The sequence below is a fragment of the Solea solea genome, chromosome 5 (assembly GCF_958295425.1).
Source record: "Solea solea chromosome 5, fSolSol10.1, whole genome shotgun sequence".
Classification (NCBI taxonomy): domain Eukaryota; kingdom Metazoa; phylum Chordata; class Actinopteri; order Pleuronectiformes; family Soleidae; genus Solea; species Solea solea.
Genome location: NC_081138.1, coordinates 25,286,664 through 25,311,888, shown reverse-complemented (window position 1 = coordinate 25,311,888; position 25,225 = coordinate 25,286,664). Strand labels below are relative to the sequence as shown.

Sequence of the window (25,225 nt, the reverse complement as noted above, 5' to 3'; positions counted from 1 at the left end):
CCCAGAAAAGCAGCATCACTGTAAAATAAAATGGTTTTTTTAAGAAAAAAAAGAAAAAAACATGTACAAATACACAACATTATTCCTTGAAATTAGAAGTGTGTTTGATGTGTGCTTCTGTCAGAAATCTCCTATGACTCACATTTTTGTCCCCGTGAATTCTGCTCTTTCCTAGTAGAGGTCAGCTGCAGTATAATTAATGGAAAGACTGGGCTTGGTGGTTTGGTTCAATCAAAGGTTGGTCTGTGATGATAGGGTCAGGCAACGATGCTCTTTCAAACCCCTGAACATAGAGTGCAGGCTCTGATGGTCACATCCAGTCATTTTCAGCATTATATGGTACAATCAAGCCTTGCCAAGGTCTGTTTCTGTGCCTGGTATCTCACTTTTTTTGTGAGATACCGTTTTTGTGAAATGTATTCTGTTCCTTGACATGTTGGTGGGTGTTGTTGATGGTGCCCCCTTGCACTAAACACTGATGCAACTCTAGCTGAAATTTGTTTAGGACTCGCTTTTGTGTAGTTGTCGGAAAAGTGGTATTGCACATTGGCTGTCTGAGTGAATAGGTAATACAAATATAATTAACTCATTATTGAATGTTTTTTTGCTTGTTTTGGCACATGACAAAGCTGCTTCACATGTAATTCTTTCTAACATTATTCTCAATCATTCTCAAACCATTTTTGGTGTTTAGCAAACATAAATTAATCTAGTGTAGTGACATTTGAGCAAGCAAACCTTTGGCCTTATTGATCAGTAATTCCGTTCTAACCTTTCAGCATATTGTTAATCGAATAATCCGAGAGAGAGAACTAGACTTTTGCATCCCCTCAAGACCCTGTTCACAGACTTTGGGAAATCTGGTCCGTGACGAAAGACTTGGACCAATCACAGTGCAGTGCTCATGCTGGTCGTTCTACACAGCAAGGAAAATGAGTCGAGTCAATGAAGACAGTGATAAATGTGTCAATAAGAGCGCAGTGTTTCAGAACCTGAGAGATCAGTCAGCCTGATCGATTCATCAGCCTACATCCAAAAAACGTTCACATTTAACAACGTTATATGGATGAAACTGTAAACCTGTTTACCACAGTTTCAAGTCAATACAATTAACACACTAAGAACATTTGTGATTGTAAAATATTGTTGCAACTGGTGTCGTGAACTCTTAAGTGTCTAGTCCTGAAAAAAATGTTTTCTTCTTTTCAGGCCAACACATTATCCTTCCGCCTCAGAGCTGTATGGTTGTTTTTCTTGTTCATTTGGCACAGGCACAGAGCAATAATACTTAGGTCTAAGTATTATTGCTCTGCAGTTTTATAATGGCTAGGGAACCCCAGCTCAGTACAGAGCAAGTTAACCAGCCAAAGAATTAATTTCTCTTGTTGATCTTTTTTAAATTTGCTACTTGGCTACAACTGGTACAATACAGTGTTGATTGAATTTACCTGACACAAGATGCAGCCAGTTCTGCCTAAAAAAAACAGAAAGAAAATTCCCTCAAAATGTCAAACTTGTTCAAATTTTTATTTCCCCAGCTTTCCTTCAACCTCCAACTGTTCTTCACACAAGGCCTAACAATTAAGGATTCATTTTTCACCTACCCCTGATCAAATGATTGGTTTTTGAAATAAGTGACTTCCTCTCTGCTCATCTGATAAAATCGTGTTCAGGCTGCAGTCATGACAAAAGAAGAAACTCTCATCAGCAGCTGCTGTGACAGCTGAATCCTAGTAGCTGGCAACGTCCTGGCTGTTCCACAGAGCCAGAGGGAGTCACATCAGAATACAATCCACACGTTGTTGTCACCTTTTATCTTTTATCTTTCCATTTGAAGCAAATCATTCGTCATTTACTGGATTGCGATATGAAGGGCAGCGCAGTGATGTTCTTTTTTTTTTGATGGGTTGCCTTGGTGAGCGAGTGTATCTGTGATCAGATTAGTGTCACAACCTTATGTAGCTGTCAGAACCTGTTTATTTCTGTCAGCGTAATAATGGAACAGATCGGGGCGGACTTTAGGATTCTGTAGTCAAGCTGACACACACAAATGAAATGTAAACACTTTTGATTTTTTGTTTTTTTGCAGTGATTTTATGCATTGTCTCTTTGTAATTTCTCTTTGAAGCAAGAGCAGACAGACAGGGGGAAACAAATGAATGAATTTAATCTGTGCTTGTTGCACGAGCAGAGAAAATGGAAATTATTAAATCTCCGGTTGTAGAGAGAGCAGCGAGAACAAAGAATGAACGAAAATCTATCTTGTTCTTTTCATTGTGCTTTTGTTGAGCCCCCCCCCCCCCACACACACACACACACACACCCTCAAATCACTGCCCTTTTGGGGTGATTGGGATCAGCACTGGTGTGGATCCGGTGAAGTGAGATAGAATTTAAATTGGATGTTAAATAAGCATTACTCTACTTGATTGTCTGGTCAGCCCAGGAAAGTGGGCAAGCAGCGAGGCAGTATGCTCCTCTCTTGCAGAGAGATATGAGGAATTGGGGTGAGATGGAATTAAATTGTGCACAATTAGAGATGCTGGTGCTGTTGCCGCCCACATTGAGTCATTTTATGCGATGAGAGACCATTTTGGAAAATGAAAATTGTGTTTGCTTTTACTCCACTGTTGAAAAAAAAAAAAAAAATCACAAATGCAAATGTGTAGCATAACTATAAAGGAAGGGGAAAAACACGAGAGTGGACAATTTTGTGTTTGAGTCAGACTGAAAATACAGTGTCTTCAAGATAGACGGTGTGCAAATGAATATGCTGTAGTTAATGCATTCAAAGTGTCAGTCACTGTGTAAAAAGTTTAATTACAGGTGTAAGAATATGTGGAAGAGAAAGTGTTTTTTTTTTGTAAAAGAATAACCTGCGTTATCATAGCTAGCTAGATACTTTATGTCCCCTGAGGGAAATTTGTTCACCAGGCATTTAAAACACTCAACTGCCACGTGCTAGATGCTACAGGCCAGCTACAGAAAAGCAGCACAAAACATAAACTTCCACCAGGAGGAGCCCCTAATTAATACGTCTACCCCCAAAAACACGCAAGAAGTGACACAGGAAAGGTTGCATGAAACCAGCCTTCTTCTGAGTTAATTGTCTACAGGTCACATGTTGATCTTCTTCTGTATTGCTCCCCCCATCCTCCTTTTCGCTCCTCTCTAATGGACCAGCCCACCTGTTCGTGTCTCCACTGCCATATCCCCGTCCTAGTCTCTCATTGGTCTTGGAATCCTTTATTGAACAATCCCCATGGAGACGAAAGACTGTAAATATGTCTTTTTTGCCTAGAATGCCCTACGTCATTTAGGAGAGATGTATTGGTGCCATTGACCAACTGGCTTATTGTATGTCCTCACAAATTTGGAAGTAAATAATGTCAATATGTTCTCTCTTTGTGGGTCCAGTTCTGGTATCAGCAACACAGCTCAGCTTGGTTTGATATTACAGAATAAGTGGTATTTGACAGTCCAGCTGGAAGGGGCCCACCTGGATCAGACCTTAGCCCAGTCTCCATCCAGCAACTCTTTGTTGGGTGTTATCCCCATGGAAACCCTCGGACAGTCATAGCTGGTGTAAAAAGCTGGCGTTTGTGGGAACGTAACAGGCCCAGAGGCTTGTTTTCTGTTGTTGTTTTCCTGTTTGCTGGCCTCTGAAAAGGTTTGCTTGTAACTGATTTACATGTCAAGGCCCCCTTTCAAACCAATGTTCCCTACCACCCAGAAGAACAAGCCTATCGAGCTACATGTACACTTGTACGTTGTCGTCTTTTGAGACAAAGTCAGTGTATTTTATCTTCATGTGAGACATGATCGATCTCTGCTCATACTAACAGACCTGAAAATGTATATCACAGGACCATTCGGGTACACTGCACAGTAGCTGTTAACTGTGGCCAGCGTTTTTTTCTTTTTTCACAGCTTGGCCTGAAAACTTAGCAAAAGTAATGCTTTTAACAAATAAACAGTGTGTATGTTGCCACACACCAGCTACACCAAAATTGGTGCCTATACACCGTTTTGATTTTAACCAAATGAACTCGCTAACAAGAACCAAAAGTAAACTGCTGTGACAGAAGCGGAAAATGCAACACACAAGAAATGACCACAGAGACCAGTGACAATTATAGTGCAACGACTGAACGATTTTAGAGGGCGCACCTCATAATATTGTGTTGTATAAGGTGTAGCGTCAGCTTCTACACAGCAGAGGTAAAGTCAATGATCTTTGCTGTCATTACCTGCTGTCATAACCAGTGGAAATGGAGCTTTTCGCAGATTATTCTAGCGCAAACCATCCCTCTACCTCACTATATGGGAAGGTTTTCTGTTCTGTCTATAAATCACTTCTTATCGGTTCAGTACAAAGTCTACTCTGTTGTGTGTCTGTGCATTTCTTTGAATACTCTGAGAGAACCTTGGGGACATTCTTCAATAAAAAGTTGCCAGGTTTTGCAATTTCAGCTCTCCCTAAGCTTTTCAACCTCATATTTGTATGTAGACAGTATGTGCATCTTAATGCTGGCGCATCTTTTGTGGTCTTTGTATGAGACACTGAATGCCTCTGCCTGAAATATGGCCCGATTTAGCTATTTCCCTGTGGGCTCTGATGCCTACTTTTAGGAGGCGTCTGAAGAGGAAAAAAAGAAAAACAAAAAAAACAGGGGGATGATTATGAATAAATCTGCACCTCTTCCATCTGCCACAAGACACTCGTTAGTATGTCAGATCTTAAAGGCCAATATTTTCCACATTTTCTCCCGCCTGTGTGTTTTTTTTACACCTCACGTCTCCTCCGACCGCTTCATTCTCTTCCTGTCATGACATTCAGTCTCACATTTTTCCCATTATGCCTACATTTCAACCGGGTGCTGTCCCCAAATATTCCTACTCCTCACTGCATCCATCTCTTCCTGTTCAGGGCCAGCATTGTGCAGAAGAGGATAATCTATTTCCAGGATGAGGGCTCACTTACCAAGCGGATGTGTGAGAGAGGTATGCTTCTTTTATTGACATGGAATCAATGACTTACCGTGGATTTCCTCAATCACATTGCAGGTGCTCCATTTCCTTTCCCTCCATCTCTGTTTTGTTCATGTTCTTTACTCTATTTTATTCTAGAATTTGAAATGTGGACATTCTCCATTTGCTATTACGCTCTGACAGTTTGATGGTTGTAAATAAACCTGACCCACTGGCTGCGCATGACATTGGATGCCATGCTGGGCAACAGATCAAAAGAATCATGCTGCACATCCTCCCCTTTCCCCTCCGTCTCCTCCTTACTCTTCCTTTTAAACCTGCCGTCTCCTGTTTGATGGGTGCCATTCTCATCTTTTTTTGTATAAGCAATCTCTCAATGCCTCCCTTGTTGTGTTCTTGTTGTCTCTGACTTATTTTTGTTTTTCACTCCTCTGCCCTTTCCTCGTTTCGCTGCAGAATCCCTGTACGGAAATGCCACAGAAAAACCTCTGCTGGACTGTTGTGCCTGTGGAACGGCCAAGTACAGAGTCACCTTCTTTGGGAACTGGTCAGAGAAAATTCATCCCAAAGACTATCCTCGTAAGCAGTAACCTTTTTGTCAACTCAGTGCCACCTGTCACACATTTGAAAGAGTAGGTCAGGTTAAATACTATTTTCTTTTTTGTTTGTCATAATCTATTTCTGCACAATTAAATCTTGATGTAGTTTATTCCAAAGACTATTCTCATAAGCATAAACTCCTCTGCTATTCCCTTTTGTCACCTCATCTCTATCACACATTGTTAAAATTACTTTGCTTAGATACATTATTCCTTATGGTATAAAACCCCATGGAAATACAGTATCTTAACCAGCAGTAAGTTAGTCTCACTAAAAGCCCCTGCATATTGTTTTATTTTGTGTACTTTCTTGTGAACTCTTTGCTAATCCAGGTGTGTCATTTTGCACTCAAGACAGCAGTAGCCAGTCATTTTTATTTCACCTTGCAAAAAAAATGTTGGCCTTTTAAACACAATATCCCAAGGACCTTCACTTGGATTGCACTGGATTGTCAACGTTTAAGGTAAAAGGTCAAAGTTTTTGTATTTTCAAACAACACTTTTTAAGAAGCAAATTAAATATCGATTGAATCATTCAAGAAGATTGTAGTTTATTGTTTGAAAACACACCGATTTGTTCTTTGCGCTCCCTGATGTGTTCTTTTCGTCAACTGTCAGTCTGGAACTTTATAATTTTAAGTGTTGTAACGTTTGTCAGATTATAAACGTTCGATACTTACAATTATTTTATCGGATGTCAAGTTCCAGACGGACAGCAAGTCCAAGCCTGTGACAACTTTACTCTCAAAACTTAGTAGCCAATCAGCAGGAAGCTTCCTAAGGCCCGCCCACAGTCAGAATCGCAAACAAAAAAACATGGCGCAAAGAACAAGTTTATTTTCAAACAATAAAATATAATATTTTTTAATGATTAAATTGACATCTTATTTGCGAAATTTGCTTATTTGCTTCGTGAAAAGCGCTGTTTGAAAATATTGACACAAATCTAATTCCATACAGCCTTTAATCTCGACTGTAGACTGCACTGTTTCCCACATGTGGGCGGTTTAGCCCTATAACATTACAATAGTTGTGTGGGTGGGTGGTGAGCGACAGTACCACTTCTTAGGTGTGATGTGCATATAACCTTGAGATATACTATCAGGATCTGAATAAACTTAAGGATTACACTGGCTCTTGTGTCTAACGCAGCCTCTTGCCGGTTCAATCAATTTAGTGATTAGAGTGGAGTAAGATAAATCCTGAGATCGAACAGAGCCCTAATTTACTGTCTCATGGAGGGAGTAGTTGGCTTGTGTTTGCACTCAAACACGCGCACACGCACAGTGGAGGTTGATGAACTTAAAAGACGATAGCAGAGATGTGTGCTTTTCCACCCTGACTCTAAAGACACTACAGTTGGATTTCTCCTTGCACAAAGTCATATCCTAGGAAACTATTTATTATTACACTACACAGATTGTACTCAACATTAATATTCATATAATACAATACAGTAAACACATGATAATATGTCCCAATTGTATGGTTTTGCAATTGTTGCAAGCAGTTCTAGGGCTTTTTTTATTATTAAGATCCATAATTTAGCCACTCTGTTACACGTCATTATTCTATTTTTAATATATGTCCTTCATATGCCGGAGCTATTGACCGCTTTAGAGACACACATTCTCAGACCAAAAATTCAGTGTAAAAGGGGCCAACTAGAACCTTGACAGTTCTATTTCCTCTCTCTCTTTTGTCCCCATTGTGAGCATTTTTATTCAACCCAAGCTATTTTTTTAGGATTTGTAGAAGCTAGTGCAGGGCGGTATGATCAAAAATCTCAATTTTAACAGTTTCACAGTATTCAACGGCAATTTGAGTGAGTGCTCCAGGCGAGAGAGAGGCACATTTGAGTATGTGTGTGTCACTTAACATGTTTTCTGCTAATTTGGAGTAAATTGCTCAATCCTGCAATTACTGCCACAGCTACTTATTCAGCCAAGCTCGAAGCATGTGTGGTGCGTCAGTGAAAAGGGTCCCTCATCAAACGGTGATTTGCTGCACTACATTCCATTTTTCATATACCTGTCTTGTGGTATACGCAAAATGAATATCATTCTGGTATGAACCGGTATATTGCCCAGCACTAGTAGAAGCAAGGGAGAGAAGCCTCTATAATGTTTCAAACAAAGATATACCCTGTCATATCTCATATCGGTCTATATCTAAACAAATAGAGCGCAGATTGAAATTATGCACCAAAATAACCGTGACCTTCCATCTTGTCTCCTTACCTTTTCCAACACCACATGATTGGACTAATTGGACTAGAACTGTGAGTCAAAAGACGTCATCTTCTACTTCTGTAACCTTTATCTTTTTCAAATCTGATTCTATACCTTCAAAGACTGATAAGTCTTTACAATTCAAATGTGGAAAACTGAAAAATATATAATATATAATTTTCTTAATCCTGGTCCTCGTTACATTTTCTGCTTTACGACAGACATGTTGGATTTGTACTGTTGACGTCACCTTCATTAATTTACTAACTATAAACCCCAGCTTTTTTCAGGTCTTGCAAATCTGTTCCATTGGAGTAGAAAACAGTTTGTTATGCCAGATTACAGCAACCTGCTATCAGCCACTTAGCTGACTGCATTCACGATCTCGCAGTTAAAAACACAGCCAGATCAGGTCATTGCCAGGGGTGGTGAACCTTTTTACCATTTATCACACACACACACCTCTAGTCCTCTGACTAAAGCTGCTTCTTTTCGGCAACGTATCTGATATAAGGTGCTAGTGTTTATGATGCTTCAAATAGATAAGCTAATTGGATTTCCAGCAGGCTGGAATTGGCACCAACTCTAGCCGATCAGAGACCAGGAAAGGGAGTGCATGGAAACCTATAACAGGATTACAACACAGGTCCATCTCAGGGCAAAAGAAGAAAAAGCAAAAAAAAGGGGAAGTAATTTCCTGTGCCACTTCTCATTTGTGTTTTCATGATACAACTTAGTTTGGAGACACCAGTCCGTCATGGAGTGGGAGCTCACAATAACTGCAACTGCACAGCGATCCTACAATTTTGAATGTGAACTTTTCATTAATGCATGTTTAATATTCGACAAATTCAAAAATGACTCAAAGCAGGTTTTTACACACAGTACACTACATTTTAATGAACCTTCACTGACATAGCCCACTTTGTTTAAAGAGATTTAAAATGGTGCAGTTGTAAATGTAAAAGATTTCATTACCTATAACGCAACGGTAATCTCTCAATTCAATCAGTGAATTTTATGACGTTAAAAGTGAAGATGTAGACTTGCCACCAGGAATCAAGTACATGTTTTATGTATATTGGAGCTGTAAAATCATCAGTGCTCTCAGGCTAACGAAGCTGGACGTCTTTCCATGTCCATGTACAAAATAACATATGAGGTAGGGGGATAATATGAAAGTGAGGGATAATAAAGGAGGCAACCAGTTTCTCTCACACCTTGAGCCCATTAGTGCTAATTGAGCAGCTGTACTCCATGTCTTATTATAACTGATGGACCAAAGAACTGATGTACAACATTTCCCTTTCCAGAGCTGCTGGAGTTGCAATAAATAGCTGATTAAATACTGATTAAGAGTGACAAAATAAGCATTTTGTTGTCTGTCCTCACCAGGTCGTGCCAATCACTGGTCCGCTATTATTGGCGCATCCCACTCTAAGAACTACGTGGTGTGGGAATACGGCGGCTTCTCCAGCGAAGGAGTGAAACAGGTGGCTGAGATGGGTTCTCCCGTCAAAATGGAGGAGGAGATAAGACAGAAGGTACGGTTTTCTACAGCTGAATGACTAAAGGAATATTTGACACCAGGATATTTACCAAATGCATGATCCTCGAGTCAAATAATATGAATAAAACTGGCGAGGAATGAGTTGCATAACACTACAGGAGCCTTGGAGGATGTTCCAGAGTGTGCACACCTGAATTTAGCATGGGATTGAATTGCTTTGACATTGTTGTCTAGCTTGATTAGTGCTTTCAAGCATCTATGCTATTCTTAGCCTTCCAGGTCTAAGAGTGCATTGCCACTACACAAGATCTGCGGGGCAGCGCTACCACTGCATGACCTGGTTTTGATGTTAAAAGAAGAGGATAGGTGTGTCGTAATATTGAGCTTTGTTGTTCCACCAAAAGGCTCAGGAGTACATTCTTACATGCCAGTTTATTTTTTGAATTATCTCTGATTGTGTCTCGATAAGACCCTCATTATATTCAGGAGGTACTTTGCTGGTAGCATTGTCTGAAAGTAGCTTTGTCTTCACTTGGTTAAATGGTAATTGATTCCAACAAGATTGCTGCCTAACAGATGTTTTCTTTGGACAAACTGTGCTGTGCCGTGTGGCAGTGGCATCCATCCATCACCTGAGTTTTTACATATATTCATTTTACTATCTTCTCAAGATCTCCCCCCGCTGCCTTAATTTATTCTGCAAACACTGTGGTGTGTTTTTTCTTCTTTGCTTCTTCTCCATGGCCGTCTCTCTCGATCTTAAAATAACCCATGCTGGCAGAGCAGATGTTCTTGGAGAGTGCTCATTGTTGGCTAATACTAAAGACCTAACATCACAGCAGAAAATGAGAGTATAGGGTGAGCAATGTGTCTTCCCACTGCTAATGCAGCACACACTGTATGTATATGAATATATATGAGTTGCATCTCTTTTGTCTTTAGACGTAAGAGTGAAACAGCGGCGTAGCTGAGTCAAGTCCACGGGGCAGGTGATGTCAACATAAAGCATTAATAGAGCAATATTTGAAAATGATATTCTAATCAGTATGTCCTGTTACAAAAAAAGTGGATGGAGTCAAGTTGGCATCATCCGTGCTCAAATTCAAGTCGAGTCCTGAAAATCAAAAATCGTTGAACAGGAATAAATGACACTTTTTTTTCACAACCACAAAGTGGGGCATGGCTCAAGTTGTCGAGAATAATTGTTCATTTGTGAAATGGGATAGGCTGACACAAGAATACAGGATGATGATTACACAAGCAAATCAATCAATACAAACCTTGATCGGTCCAATACTACGCTGAGTGGAATTATTCGCTGCCTGAAAAAAGCCAGACTACTCTCTCCTTGGCTAAAATAGACCCGTGTTTGGGTGACTGTAATGAAGTGGACATACAGTATGAATCGATGATGTCATTTTGCTTCACAGCGCATTCATTTTGCACGGCTGACATTCACCGCAGCTTTGATAACTATAATCAAAACAACAACTCAGTCCACACAACTCATCCAGGGAGCCCGTCAATGTCCCTCAGGGTGAGGAGGCTAGGTGAAGGAGGCTCCTTCTTTTGAGCCACGCAGAGCTTGATAGTAAATGCTGACACAAACAGAAAGCTGATTCACTTTTATGTCATGGACGGCAACGAGCGATTGATGCAAAATTGATATTCATAGCCAGGCTCCACTCCAGCCAAGAGGGACCATGATCACTGTGTTCATACAAAGTTCCATTTGCAGAAGTGAACTGGTATTCAGACTGTGCACGCCGACACTCAGAGCCCTCTTTATCCATCCCCTGTCAATTCACACTGTGACAGCTTTATTTTATACCATGGTTTGTCACCTGTTCCAAATTGGGGCATGGGCATGCTGCATCCTCTGTCTCCATGCTTCTACTCATCAGATTTGTGGCGACACAGGTAGTAAAGACAACTGTTTTTTTTTTTTATGTTCCTAGAGTTGTTGATAAACATTTTAGCAGAATTGTATTTGTCACAACAGAGAGATGTTACCAACATTCATACTATATAAATGAATAAGAAACAGCAATAACTTCTTAAAAAAAAAAAAGAGCTGTCAAATTGCAGCCACACAAAACAGTCCTGCAAAGCTGTGCCAACTGCATCAAACTAAATACATTTACATTACATTTAGTCATTTGTCAGACACTTTTATACAAAGCGAATGCAAGTGATCTTACTAAAATGCTATTTTGGAGCTTTGAAAAAGAAGGTTTCCAGTGGTGCAGCAGGTTGAAACTAATATGCACCAAAGCCTTGGTTTTGGATATGGCATTTTTGGCAGTTGTAGAGGCTTTTCCACTATGGGTATTGGTATTAGGACATCTGTAGTCTATCCCACATAAGCATGCTGCTTAGCCTGCCTACTCATTTGACTGGTGATGATGTGACTGCCTTGTAATAAAATATAATATGATTGCATGTCAGAGCCTTCTAAAAAAAATAGCTTCCACCCACACGGAGTCAGGACCTTCGCGCTATACACAAGCAATCATAGCACTCCATGCCACTCATCACAGTGCAACAGTGTGACCATTACTACCCTTTTAAGAATTTATGTATTGAAATGAAAGGCATTTGCATACACAGGAGAGGGTGCTTTGATATGAATTATGATAGCCTGCCACTAAAGATGCAAATCAAATTTGTATTAGTTTACTCTCTGGTCAGAAGTGACTTGAGTTTCAGTGCATACGTTATTTTCATGATGAGGTAGGAAACCCACCAACCCCCCCTTCCCCCACTAAATTGTCCTGCCAGACTGTAACCAGATGTGCAATACTGTTCAATTTGTTGAGTACAAATGGTCTTATCAGAGGACTTGGCAGCACAGGGGAAATGGCCGGAATCCATTGTTGTCCCTCCTTTCATGTCCGAGATGATTTGTATATGCATTCAGTCATTACAGAAGCTCAGTGTGTCACTAATGAGAAGTTTAATGAGACTGTCTCCATGGACCAGCGACCAGGGCCAAGGCCTCAGACGGATTATGAAATCTCCCATTTCCTCTCGCAGTATGGGGCGTTTTTCATTATTGCACAGTACAGACGCTTGTGGAATCCTTTATTAACCTCGGCTCCACAGCTGTGCCACAGAGCAAAACAACTCGGGATGGAGACGAAATGAGACATTACAGTAACAGGAAATACGTCGGTGTGTTTTAATACAGCCAGTGGTCCTTAATGTCCTTTCTTAATAGACAGATACATGCGCAGGTGATAACTTTAATGGATCATCGTAAGTCTATCCGGGGATACTGTAGGGTCCTTTTCAAATGCAGACAGTCAGTACATGGAATTTTGGACAATTTATACAAAGTTTTTCAAACTGTGTTGCTGATTGCTTTTGGTAAAAAATTGCCACTTTGAAATAGTGTAATTTCCCTGTCAATCTCTGAGCCTCACAGTTGACTCACTTTTAGTTAGCTAACTTTTTAGTTTGTTACTGTTTCGCCCACTGCTCGCCTTTTTATGTGCACCTTACAAGAATTAAAATGTCGGATTTAGTTGGTCATTCAGTTGTCATGAGAACAGCAAGGTCTGCCATTAGTAAGTGGGTGGCCTGCGGCATAGCTAGAGAATAATAGATATATGCAGGTTTCTTTGGATCCTTGACTTTCTTTAAATAAGCAGGAGAGAGCCCTAACTTCCACTTTCCCTGTGTTTTTTGTATGTTTTTCTTTCCTACAAAGGGCAGCACTAACTAGGTTTGATGCCTGCCAGAGTTTGAGTCTTCAACAACTAGAACTACTTCTCTATTGCATTGATCTTCTATTGAGAGGATGAATTATATTGCATTTATCTTATTGAGAGGATTGGCAGAAATAAAACAGGGAACAGACAACTTTTGTGTCATAAAACTTGTTAGAGTGCAGGCACTTTTCCTCACAGGAAGATGGGATTCTTTTACAAGTGCAAGGTCGAGTTGTTTTTGTCTGTCCCGCAGTCTTCCATTTCCACCAGGAGCAGAAAATAGTAGAATTGCAATTCTCTTCAGTGTTTTGGTTGTGGAATAGGTAATGCAGATCCTTTGTGCCGTAAATCAAGGCATCCTGTTTCTGCAAAACTTGTCCCAATTACCTAAAGAATAAAATAATGAAAACACGGCTAAGGGCTCAAATATTAGCGGTGATGACTGGTGTTGATTTTCCGTCACGTCGCACTGTGCAATATCGTAATGATAACTTAACTTTCAGCTACTGTCAAATGTTTGTTTGCTGTCTGTCATCGCAGAGTGCCTTTGAACACGGCATAGCTGGGTGTTTTTCTTGTCAGTGTCAAACCATCAGCAGAGTTAACACAACGTCTTAGAAAGAAGACATGGTGCAGCCCCAAAGTGTGTTCATGTGACATACGCACACATTTCACTCTAGGCTTTCCAATTAGTGCACAAATGAGGAAAAGGCACAATTTAGCTTCACAGTAAAAATAAAGAAAACTGTCTCCAAAGAAAGTAAACAATGTTGGCATTTTGATAATGAGCTATATTTTCTTTCTTCCACTGCACATGCCTCCAGTAAGTTCTGCATAAGATCAACAGATTAGAGAAGACTGACTGACTTGGACTCAGTTATTTTCTTGCATCATTAAGTTCTGTAATGTCTTTTTAACAGCCAGTCTTTCATCAAACTGCAAGCATTGTTTCCCACCTTGATGCCACTCAGAAATTGTGTTTCAACCCTCAGATTTGATTGATTCCTGGTAAAGTAATTATCCTGCATCTGGGTTTATTCAGGAATATCTAGTGGTTCATGTAACATCAAAGCCTAGTACATATATTGATGTGATTCAATGTTCCATAAAAGGGTCTTGTTCATGCACATCTGGATGGTGGAAATAGTTACAGGGAGATATAGATACGTATGCCTTGCTTATAGGATTAAAGTTATAGAAAGGCTTGGAATTTAAGTGCTTCGTTAAATCCTTCATCAATCATGTTGTAGTACAATGAAACGTGTGGTATGGTATTAAATGAGGCCATGTAATATTTCTAATTTAATGTGGTTAAATTGTATGTTATACAACATATACATATAATAATGCACTTAGCTTCCAGATCAGGAAAATTAAGCCATCGCTTAAGTGCCTGAAACCTGCATACTCTTGAATGGCCGTCAGGGAACGACTCAAATAGTTACAAAAAGAAGTCTGTGTTTAGGAAACTATGAGATAGGGATCATACGTCTCACTTAAATTCAGTTCACATTTTCCCGAAGGGTTTATGGTCTCAATCACTACGTACAGGACTCCAATAAACCATTGATGTCCATTTTGTAACGTTTGGTCCAATTTAGAGAAAAAATAGGCAATAAAGCCGTGCATGCTTTGCAGCATGGCTGTGGTGTGATGGACAATGGATGTCACACACAGTAAGCTGCCCATCCTCTTATGACAATTCCTTTAGGTAACTCTCTCTAGGTGGGAATCCGTTAGCCCTGTATACATGTCGATTTTCATCACAACTTTGTTTGAAGAGGCATGTTGAAGTTGCTCCTGATAACCACCTAGACACAGACTCTCTCTCTTTTTCCATTACAGGCTTAAGTCTCTGTGCTCTCGGCTTTGCAATTATCATGTTCGTTGGATTCCTTGTGTATCCTTCTTTGTGTGTGTGGCTGCATGAGGTCAGGTTTGCCTCAGTGGGATAGCAATTAGCTATAAGGGGACCTCCAAGCATTTGCATCCAACCTTGCCAGACCATGGCAGAGCATGCCAAACCCCAGTGGGTGTAGGAGCATGCAGGCATTCTTTTTGCTCTTCACTAACCCCCCATGGCCACTTCTCCCCCGCTATGCCACTCTTCTGTTTTGTTTTCTGTGTATCCTCTTGGTTCCTGTTTTTAAAAAAAGCAAACCTCTGTGTTAAGTAAGGAATAATTCTTTAATTTTGTCTGTCTGCCCTCTCTTGACCTGTCAAGTGCGCTTTATGGGTTCTTGCAGAGATATTCCTGTTTGGGAAAACAAAGCTCTCAAAAACCTTAATGCCTGCCTTGCTTCCCAAGACTGTTATTATGATTGCCAAAATCGAGTAGCACAGCCAGAGGCAAGTACATTTTGAAACACAATGAGGTTAGCCATGTGCTTTGAGTATGTCTCTGTCTGATGGAGCATGTGCACTCAGTGTGGGCATACGAGTTGGTCCTTTATCTTTCTGATAATGAAAAAGTCAGAGAAACATGTGACTGTATCATTAAAGGAGCACCAAAGTACAACAGTGTGTGTATTAGTCTGAAAATTGCAGCAGTCCTTGGTGCACCGACTGGCTCACAGTTCAGAGCTACTTACAGAGTGACAGGGATAAAAGCTGGATTATTCTGGCATCGCAGACATCTTGGCCACAGGCAGCTTTGATAAAGCCATTTCAGTGTCAGAGTACTGACTTGAATAAAAGAGTAGGATCATACAAAGCAGGGTGGACCAGACACTGACCTAGGTCTTTCTTTTCGTGCATCATCATATAATTCAGTGATTTAAGTATTTGCTCTCTTTTCTATCTTCTCCTGTGAGCGTAAAATGCCATTGTTATGGGAAATTAAAATTCTAATTTATGTTTTGAGTTTGAGGAAATCAATTTCCATTATAAATCATACATGTGTTTTTCATTATGTTTGTTTGTAAATTTGACATCAGAGTTCATATTTAAATTAAAAGACAAGCGCAAGAAATGAAGAGGAGGTAGAGAGGACATGTTACTACTGAGCACATATAATAACACTGAGCAGCACAGTGGTAAAGACATGACTAAATAGGCACCTCTGAAATGCTGACTCAACTGTAAATCAGTGTCTTCTATGAGAGCAAACGTTACTCAAGTGACAACCCACTCTTCTATCTGCATGTCCAAGGTGCTGTCACTGCTGCAGCTGCCTTTGCACAGTCACTGTCATGTGATGTGATAGAAAACCTCACAAGCACCCTCTACTGAATCCTAAGGAGTACTGCTTCAAATGTTTTTTTGTGTCACATTATCGAAAATTGCGTCTCTGCATTGACTTTGTATGTAAACTTGACACGTGACTAATTTGCGTCGCGTCCAGAGTGAACACAGCACAAATCTGAACAGGTCATTCCGGCTCAAACGAAATTTGCACCTCACGTTAGAAATAATATAAAAATAAAAAGTGACTCTAATCTATGGTTTTGATCATATAAACTGGCTTAACATGGTGCTTTCATGTTCGTCTGGTGAAAATAAATATGTGTATGTATGTATTTAGTTCCCGGGCATGTTATTTACATGTCTGCTTTGCATCTGGGTCAGGATTAGTTGATTTTCTCCTCAGGCTTAATCAGGTCTGGACAGACGCTCTAATTTGAATGGATGAAAGGCGAAAACTGTGGTGTAAAGCACTTTTGCGCAGATTTGCAAACATAGCGAAAACAGCGACTACACCAGGTCACATGTACTGCATGCTGTGCCTCTTCATTTATCATGGGATGTATTCTGTGTGTTATTAGTATACTGTATCATGTGGTCTGTGGTAAGCACGGTTGAGAGTGTGGATACTCCAGCCGAGCTTCTCAGGGCCCAACAGAGCTAGACAGGTTAGACAGATTAGACATATTATTGATTATTGATAATATTTTGATTCGGGGGTAGAATATATCTTTTATTTTACATCTTTGGCTTTTGTCTTTTTGTATATACCATGTTTTTCAGTGGTCCTCAAGATAGGTGCTAAATGCTATATAAACACAGACCCTTCACCAATATTGAGTCTATAATAGAGACTGTATGAAGACATTTAATCTACCAAATCTGATTTTCATGAATGAACTTCTTTGATTTGGGATTTAGACATCTCTAATTTTCTTAGCTCATGATATGATCAAGGCCATCTAAATACAGAAAACTCTCATTATCTGTGTGATCTTTTATTCATGAGGTGGCCTTGACAAATCTGTTTTCAGCAATCTCTCTACCTGTGATATTGTCCTGTGTAAATGAGACCATGGCTCTGAGGGGCCCTCCATTCACTGCAATCTCCATATCATTTGGTGGGTTGGTGACCTGCTGTCTGTCTTCCCAGGTGTGGGTTGAACACATGAAGGAGACAGAATGTGATGGACGGATTTAAAATACCTCCTCATACACATTTCTGATGCACAAATCAAACACATCAAGTACTCTACACTTCTGTATCTAATGAGATTCCTCTAAGTAGTCTGATGCAGCGTGTAAGTTTATTCTAACAAACCCTACATTATCATTTGTTACCATCACCATTATTTGTCTACAGAAGCTTTTCATAAGTGTCGGGGAGAGGGTAGTGATTTATTATCCAGAATCACAGTTTTTGTATTTGCTCCAGCTTTTGCTTATTCCAGGGTTATTGCTTATTCCATTAGCTTTAGTGCAGCATCTTTCATCTCTAATGTTGCATTATTTTGCCTCAAATGTATTAAAAAGCTCATTACTTTATGTTTGTGTGTGTGGGGGGGTGCACACAAAGAGTAATAATACTCTGTTGGAATAATTTGTCTGCTCACACATAAAGAAACAACAAAAGCAGATCATTTATATTTTCAGCTCAGACTGGCTTCTCAGTGGATGGTGATCCACAGCTAAGGCTGGAGTTAGAGAATACTTGCTGTTTAGCCATGTGTTCACATAGATACGCAGGTGCAGTGTATTTGTTCATAAACTTGCTTGCACTATGCTTTAACTATACTAGACTAGAGGCTTCCACCAGGGGGCTCACAATTTAACTCCATCCATCCATCCATTATGTCCTCCACATGAAGGTCGTGGGTGGTGCCAATCTCAGCTGACATAGCGATAGGCAGGGTACACCCTGGACAGATCTCCAGTTCTTCGCAGGGCCACATACAGACCAACAATCATCCACTCTCACACCTACGGTCAATTTAGAGTATCCAATTTACCTTATCCCCAAATCTGAATGTTTTTGTACTGTGGGAGGAAACCGGATAACCTGGAGAAAACTCACGCACACATACGGAGAACATGCAAACTCCATGCAGAAAGGCCCTTGTTCCGACTGGATCTCGAACCCGGATCTTCTTGCTGCAAAGCAAAATGCTTTCCGTATAAAAAGGAAAACAGAATAGGAATATAGAATAAAATAGAAAAGACATCACAATGGCATGTCCCCATCCCGCTGAATGACAAAACCAAAATTAGGAGAAAAAAGCTGAAAAATCAATCATTGTAGATTTTCCTTGAATCAATGCTATCATGGCAATGCCTGTATTGCCTCTGCTCTGCCCCTACTGTTAATGTGCGTATTGCGTCTTGCGAACACACTACCTAAGTGTGTAAGGTCGTGCCTGACACACATACCAAACATGAAGGACACATGAAGCAGCAGTGATGCGTTGCCGTTTGCCTCGTAGTGTAGTGCAAAGTTGTCCTATCAGTGGCTGTGCTAAATATGTAATTGCCTCTCCATGCTACTGTGTGATGTACCTTGTTTATTTTTTGACAGTATCTGTGGTCGCTGATCAAATCTTGGTTATTAAAAAATGATAATTCCCTCATATGCTTTCTGTTGGGGCATATTAATGCAAACATTCCTATTATATATTCTGCATACAGATGTCGCTTTATCAGTTTCTGTCATCTTGTACAGTGTGAATCTATGCAAAGCAATGTTTCGCCTTGAGCATGTTTTTATTTTTTGTTTTATTTTTGTCCCTCAGAGGTAATTCTGAGTTAACATCTCTTGCGAGTTTCAGAATTAATCATGCATTTGGTCGCCTACTTGTGTGATCCAGCTGTGTCTGACGTATGTACAGTATATACTTTACGATGAACCCACTGCATGGATTATATCCTGATGTAAATGTGAAGAATCCAGGGCTCAGTTCAGAGTTGATAAAGTTATTTCTTACTACCAGGTGTGCCTGTTTCAGGATCATCACACATGCTGCACTGCAGTACATCCAGCCTCACTGACCACTGACCCTCTTACAGAACACGTATTCAGAAAGTAAGAATGCAAGCAGGTAAAAATGTAATAAAAGCTTGGAAAGCGACAGGCAGCCTGAACTGGGTCATCAAAGGCAGTTACCTCAATTCATCTCTAATAATATCCCCTGCCCTGGGCCCAGGTCTGCTGAAGCCACGTGCATGATGGCTCAGCTTGCTTGATAAATGATTGTGCTGGGCAGTGCTCTGTGCTTCAAGACTGAACTGCGAGGCTCAGAGATTGCCGCCGAGGACGTCCACGGTCAGCAAATCAATTCACAGGCTCTCTAGAGCAGCAGTCTGCACTTACAAAAATTGTCCGCTTTGAGCATGGATGATTTTCTTGTCACTAAGTTTCTCCCCCCCCCCCCCCCCCACCTGTGGAATCCTCTCCTGTCCTGTTCTGAGCAAGATTGGTTTAACTGAGGCGTCTTCACCTATGCAGTATCTGAACTGTGGCTCGTTCTGCAGGGCAGGATATAGGAATGTCACTGGAGATTTAATTAACACCTGAAGGCATGTAAGCCTTTACGCTATGTGCTGATAACAGCTAGCTCACAGCCCATTGGAATTTCAAAGCATTTTTTTTTGTTATGTCTATTAATAGTGTGGGGTTTGTGACGGAACAAACAGATCAGAGATTCCTGAGCCTACCTTTGATTGCAACTTCAGAGGAGCTCCTATCTCGCACAGAGTAAAGGTTCTTTTAGACCAAGTGGGACTTGCAGGTGGAAAACAGTTCTTAATTTAACATAATTCTCATGTCCTTGGGAATAGTTTGACCAGTTTGAACAAATAATGAAGTATTCCAGTGTCATTAGGCTGAGAGGAGTCCTTCTCATACATATGAAAAGCAAAAATACAAGTAAGAGGAACTAGAGGGACCGAAATGGAACCAAGACAAAGGAAGATAGTGGCATTGGATTATTGGATTATTATTTAAATTTAAGAAGGTTCTTTCAAAACCAGTGTAATCAGCCCACCTTTCAGTTTAAAGCTATAGTAATGAGTAGTGCAAAAATCCTACTCATGAAATCACAGTAATTTTATTACTCTTACACACTCTAAATACTCACTTAATCCTATAATCGGCCATCCTCAGATTAATGTTGTATTGCTGTTTTGTCTGGATTATGCAGCAGCACGTGTGTAAACCAGGCTATGGAATCATAGGCAGCAGAAAAAAAAGAAATCGGAAGTCTTAGCTGTGCTGACAAGTGTCATGCCATAAAGTGGCATCTGCCAGAAACTGATGTTAGTGCCAATAGTGTGTGTTGCCTTGAGACTATACTCCCAACAGTTTATGTACAGTATGTCAACAGTTTCTTTTATATGGACCAAACAGTCATAACTATTGTGTTCTTGGGAAGAGCAAAGATATGTCTTTGTGAAGTTCTTTGAACCACATATTCTACATGACAATAGACAATAATATTGGTTTGATAGTCTATGTCTTACACCCTCGTTCATATGTTAGATTAATATGATTAGGATCATTTTAGGCATGACAGTGGCGATTACATCCCCAGGTGTACATGCTGCAGTGTCTGAATGCTGTGGAGAAAGAACATAAACACCAAATTCTGTGCGGGGAAAATCAAGTGAATGACTTTCTTGATTACAAGTTTTTGTGTAATAGTAGTCTTCCCAGGATGTCTGTGCAGCATTTGACGATGAGTACAAAAGTACAAAAAAAATCACGAGGTAGTCATTTCCTCATGTTTCCATGCACTGATCTTCAGTGTCAGTGTGCCTCTATTTATGAAAGTGGTGATAAACCTAATGAATGGCATATTTGCATAATTCTCAGCTCAGAGGAAATACATTTTACTGATAATATTAATGAGGTGAAAACACAACAGAGGTATTAGCATGGTAATTAGCCGTAATGATCTAAGGATGCACTGTGGCTGATGTTCCAAAGGGCCTTGAAAAGGCAGCATCTCCAGCTGTTCGTGCATCACATGCAGGTCCTGCTTCTTCTGCAGTGAGTGAAGGGACGTTACCTCCCTCATGTTGTTAGTATACCCAGGAGTTTGAATAGACATGAGTACATTTTCCACCAGAACTCTGGCGGTTCAGTGTCTGAGGAGCTTTGTTGGCATAAATGATGCTAGTTCAGTTTAATTTGCATAAGGAGCATGGTTATCTGCGGCACCTCATCTGTTTTCTGGAGCAAAAATCAGGGAAAACATCATCATCATCATCCTGGTCGTCATTGAAATCTCAACCCTAAAGAGTCTCTGTGTATAATAAATGTTTCATGGCCAGCAGATGCATTTCAAGGACCTTGTAAAATATAAATGCACACTTTCAATGATGTCACACACACTCCATCACAGCCACAAAGCCCGAGCTCTTGCTTGTAAATGTGCTGTAAACCGTAAACAAATGCCATGGAACAATTAATAATTAAAGCGGAGTCCACCAGTGTGAAAAGGCAGGCTGAACAACTAATATGGCTGACGTCCGCCCTCTGCCCCCAAAACACTGTTGAATTCTCTTATACAAGTGTTTCAGGGAATAAATTGTAGAACCTATAGCTTTAAAGTGCACTTGAAAACATTGTGTGAAGCAATTAATCAATTCGCCTATAATCACACAATACCAGAACTCACACAAAGACCTGCCACAAGCACTTATTCAGTGTTTAGCAGGTGAATACTTGCAAGAATTCTCTGCTCCCAACAGAGAAGCCTGAGAGAAAGATGGTAAAGTTAATGTGTGTGTGTGTGTATTTGGCTTATTGAGCGTTTGCTGTTATGTTCCATCCGTTTGTCTTGTATCTTGAAAACGTTGAAGGAATTTATGTAGCACCTAGATCTGCTTCATGGCCCCTGAAAGCAACACAGATGTGTTGGATGATGGGATGGGACCAGTGTTTGTACTTTTGTGCAGTATAGCAAGTGCATATACAGCTTTAAGACCGCTTTCTGACCTACATTCACATTAATCATTACCAAAGTCAGTCGAGCAAGCAGGCCGTATTAAACCGTATTAACACTGTGACACTATTCATAACCGATGCGTTCACAATGATGCCAGTTTAAATGCCGTTTATTGCCTAACAGGGAATTACAAATGCTAAATCAAGCATCACAAATGACGGTTCAGTGCGCTTGTCAGAACGGGATGCAAATTATTCATGGAATATGAATCTTTTCCCTTCAAGACAAGGGAGTATGTCATCGACGCCGCGTGACGAGCCTTCTCTAATGGATACAAACAGTCCTCTGTTATGGAAATTACTCATCTGATATTTGGGGCTTTGCAAGATAAGTCAGTTTACTGGAGGGAGCGCTTATTTAAAAATGGAGGAAGCTGGCCCACACAGTAGGTATATCAGTTAGTGATGTGTGTGAAGATGAGCTCTAGTTGTAAAAGAAAGAACTAGACTACATTTCTATAGGCTCTGTTTCCAGCCTTGAGGAAATCTGACCTGTGAGAGACTTTGGAGTGCAGGTCAGAGAGAGGGAGGCTCCTGTTGACTGTACGACTCAGCAGCAGAACGTAAGCGTCCCTTACTGTTTAACGACCTGGGTAGGAGACTCATCAAAAAACTAATTTTCTTTTGATCGTGCCTACTATAGTTTTAATTTGTAGCGGTGACACACACATCAACTGTGCATTAATTCACGGTTAATGAAGTGAATTACTGTAAGAAGAGAATTACTGCACCAAGTCTTTTCTCTTTACAGTACTGCAGTCTGTCACTGTTTTTTTTATGCCTGTTTCCAAAGTCCTGATCTTGCCCACCGTGCTCTGCTGTACTCTACTGTGCTATCAAGTCTCTCAGGTGCTGCAATCAGAGGTTTTTAGTGTCCAGAGGTTACAAGTGATGTATGAATAAGCTTTTGCTGTGGCTGCTCCTTTTCACTTTCATTTTTTTTTTTGCCTTTTTAAAAATAGCCCCACAGCCTGCTTTGTCATGAGATGTTCACAGTTTCTGAAATGCCTCTACTCTTTTTTTTTTTTGTGAACTCTTGTCCTAACTTTTATTGCTCTTTTCTGAACCTCACACCTTCATTTCTGCTCTAATGTTCATGCTCCATCACCACTTCTAATGCCTGCCAATTTATAAAAGCACTTAACTTGTCTTATTAGCCACATAAAATCACGTAAAGAGCTGTTTAGGGACAGCGTGTGGTAAGACGAGGAAGTCGAGCGCTCCTTTGGGCGGACTCTTTGAATGTACTTAAAGGAAAGCCATTGTGTAATTTTGTGGTACAGCTGTAATTAATGTCAAAAAGCTTGCTGTCTTACAGTGAATTTGTTTGGTGGGCTCTTTTCTTTTCTTTTTTTTTACACATACATTTTAAAACATTTAAAACACAGATATTTTCTCTTATAATAGATCGAAACTGAATTTGTCCACATGGATGTTAAAGGTCTCAATTTTAAAACTCTCAAGACCATTGACAATAAGAGACTGTATACATTTATAGTATATAATCTATAGTAATGATCTATTTGTATGCCTTTGTCTCTTGTCTTTTTCTGCAACAGGCATTTAGATGCATCTGTTTCTCTGCAGACCTAAGTCTTTTCTCTTTCACCAGTAAATACAAATGCTAAATATAATCAAAGGCAACATACTATGTTTGGCATTATTGATCAATTCCATCATAACTCTTCACCCTAAAATGTATAAATCAAGTCATCTAACAGAAAACTGGACTCCTGCACGCCCTAGTCTCTTGTCTTGTATATAAACTCAAGCTGATTTCAGACATGGTGACATAGCCTGTGATAATCTGTCTGTCCAAGCTAACATCCAAAAATGACTCAACTATTTTACACCTGTGAGTATTACCACTTTCATTTTTTTAAATTTAGAGACAGGGAAGTTAAGTTTGTACACAATGTGACAGAAATCTGTCACATCTGTCAAATCTGTAGGCTTGTGTCAAGAAAAGGGGGTTTAAAAGGGTTTGAAGTGGAAAAAGTTTGAAATTTTGACATACATTTACATGGATAATTAATTTTTATGACCTTTTAATTAGGGATGTCCGATAATATCGGCCCAGTATAAGTAATATAAGTAAGCGCTTTGTAGATAACACCCTAAAATTAATTTTTGGGGAAAAAAGCCTGTATATATCGGTATCGGTTGATATATCGGAATCGGAAAGTGTTGGACAATATCAACATATCGAATATGAGTAAAAAAGCCAATATCATCCATCCCTGCTTTTAATATAAAAGTTTTCCAATTATTATGAGGGCAAAAAGTCATGCACTTTATTAGAGAGGAAAAAGTGCAATGGTTGTTCTTTTTCTCAGTCATTTACCTCTGGTATCTTTCTGTCAGGCCGTAGAATAAAGGATTTTAGACACTACAGTATATCTGAGTGTCCCCTACAGGCTTTTTTGTCTTCTCAGGCAGCAGCTGCTGCTTTTTTTTAGTCAGCAAAACAATATATTACCTATCAGTGTTTCCTTTCACGTCATGTTTATGTTCTAGGTTCTGTAATAAAACAATTGAGAGACAACTGCCAAGTAGCTTTGCATTCATCGACACACACACACACACACACACACAAGATGTGTTTAATTAATATTATGCAGATGTCAATAAATTCAAGGTGCAAACACAAATGTTTTTGTTCAAAGGTGAACTGTGCAAAAAGTCCTGTAATATGTCCCATGTCCTGTGTTTAGATGCTCTACCGCGTCACTGAAGCAGAGAAATTCCTGAGAAGCACAACGTTTTCCCTTAGGGCATAAAGAACAACTACCCCGTAGTGTTGTGCTGGTAATGAAAGAGAAAGAAAAAAGACCAAGACCTTTTAATGCCAGTGTGAGAACCATGCGCTACGTGCTCCGTATTACCTTGCCGAGGCAGATTGTAAAGACAATACCTGCAGCTTGCCTTGAGCCAATTTAATGGGTGATCTCCTCAGTGTAAGGGACTACGACAGGTTAATTCCATCTCAGCATGAT

At 40.1% G+C, this 25,225-nt stretch overlaps 1 protein-coding gene across 2 annotated transcripts in view; it reads left to right on the top strand.

Annotated features, from left to right (window-relative positions):
* Positions 1-25,225, top strand: part of spon1a (spondin 1a) — a 94,568-nt gene that overhangs the window by 47,673 nt on the left and 21,670 nt on the right. For both annotated transcript variants that reach the window (XM_058630242.1, XM_058630241.1), the window contains 3 exons: positions 4,931-5,004; positions 5,449-5,571; positions 9,218-9,366. In XM_058630242.1, the coding sequence (XP_058486225.1) occupies positions 4,931-5,004; positions 5,449-5,571; positions 9,218-9,366 (346 nt within the window). The remainder of the gene's footprint in view (positions 1-4,930; positions 5,005-5,448; positions 5,572-9,217; positions 9,367-25,225) is intronic.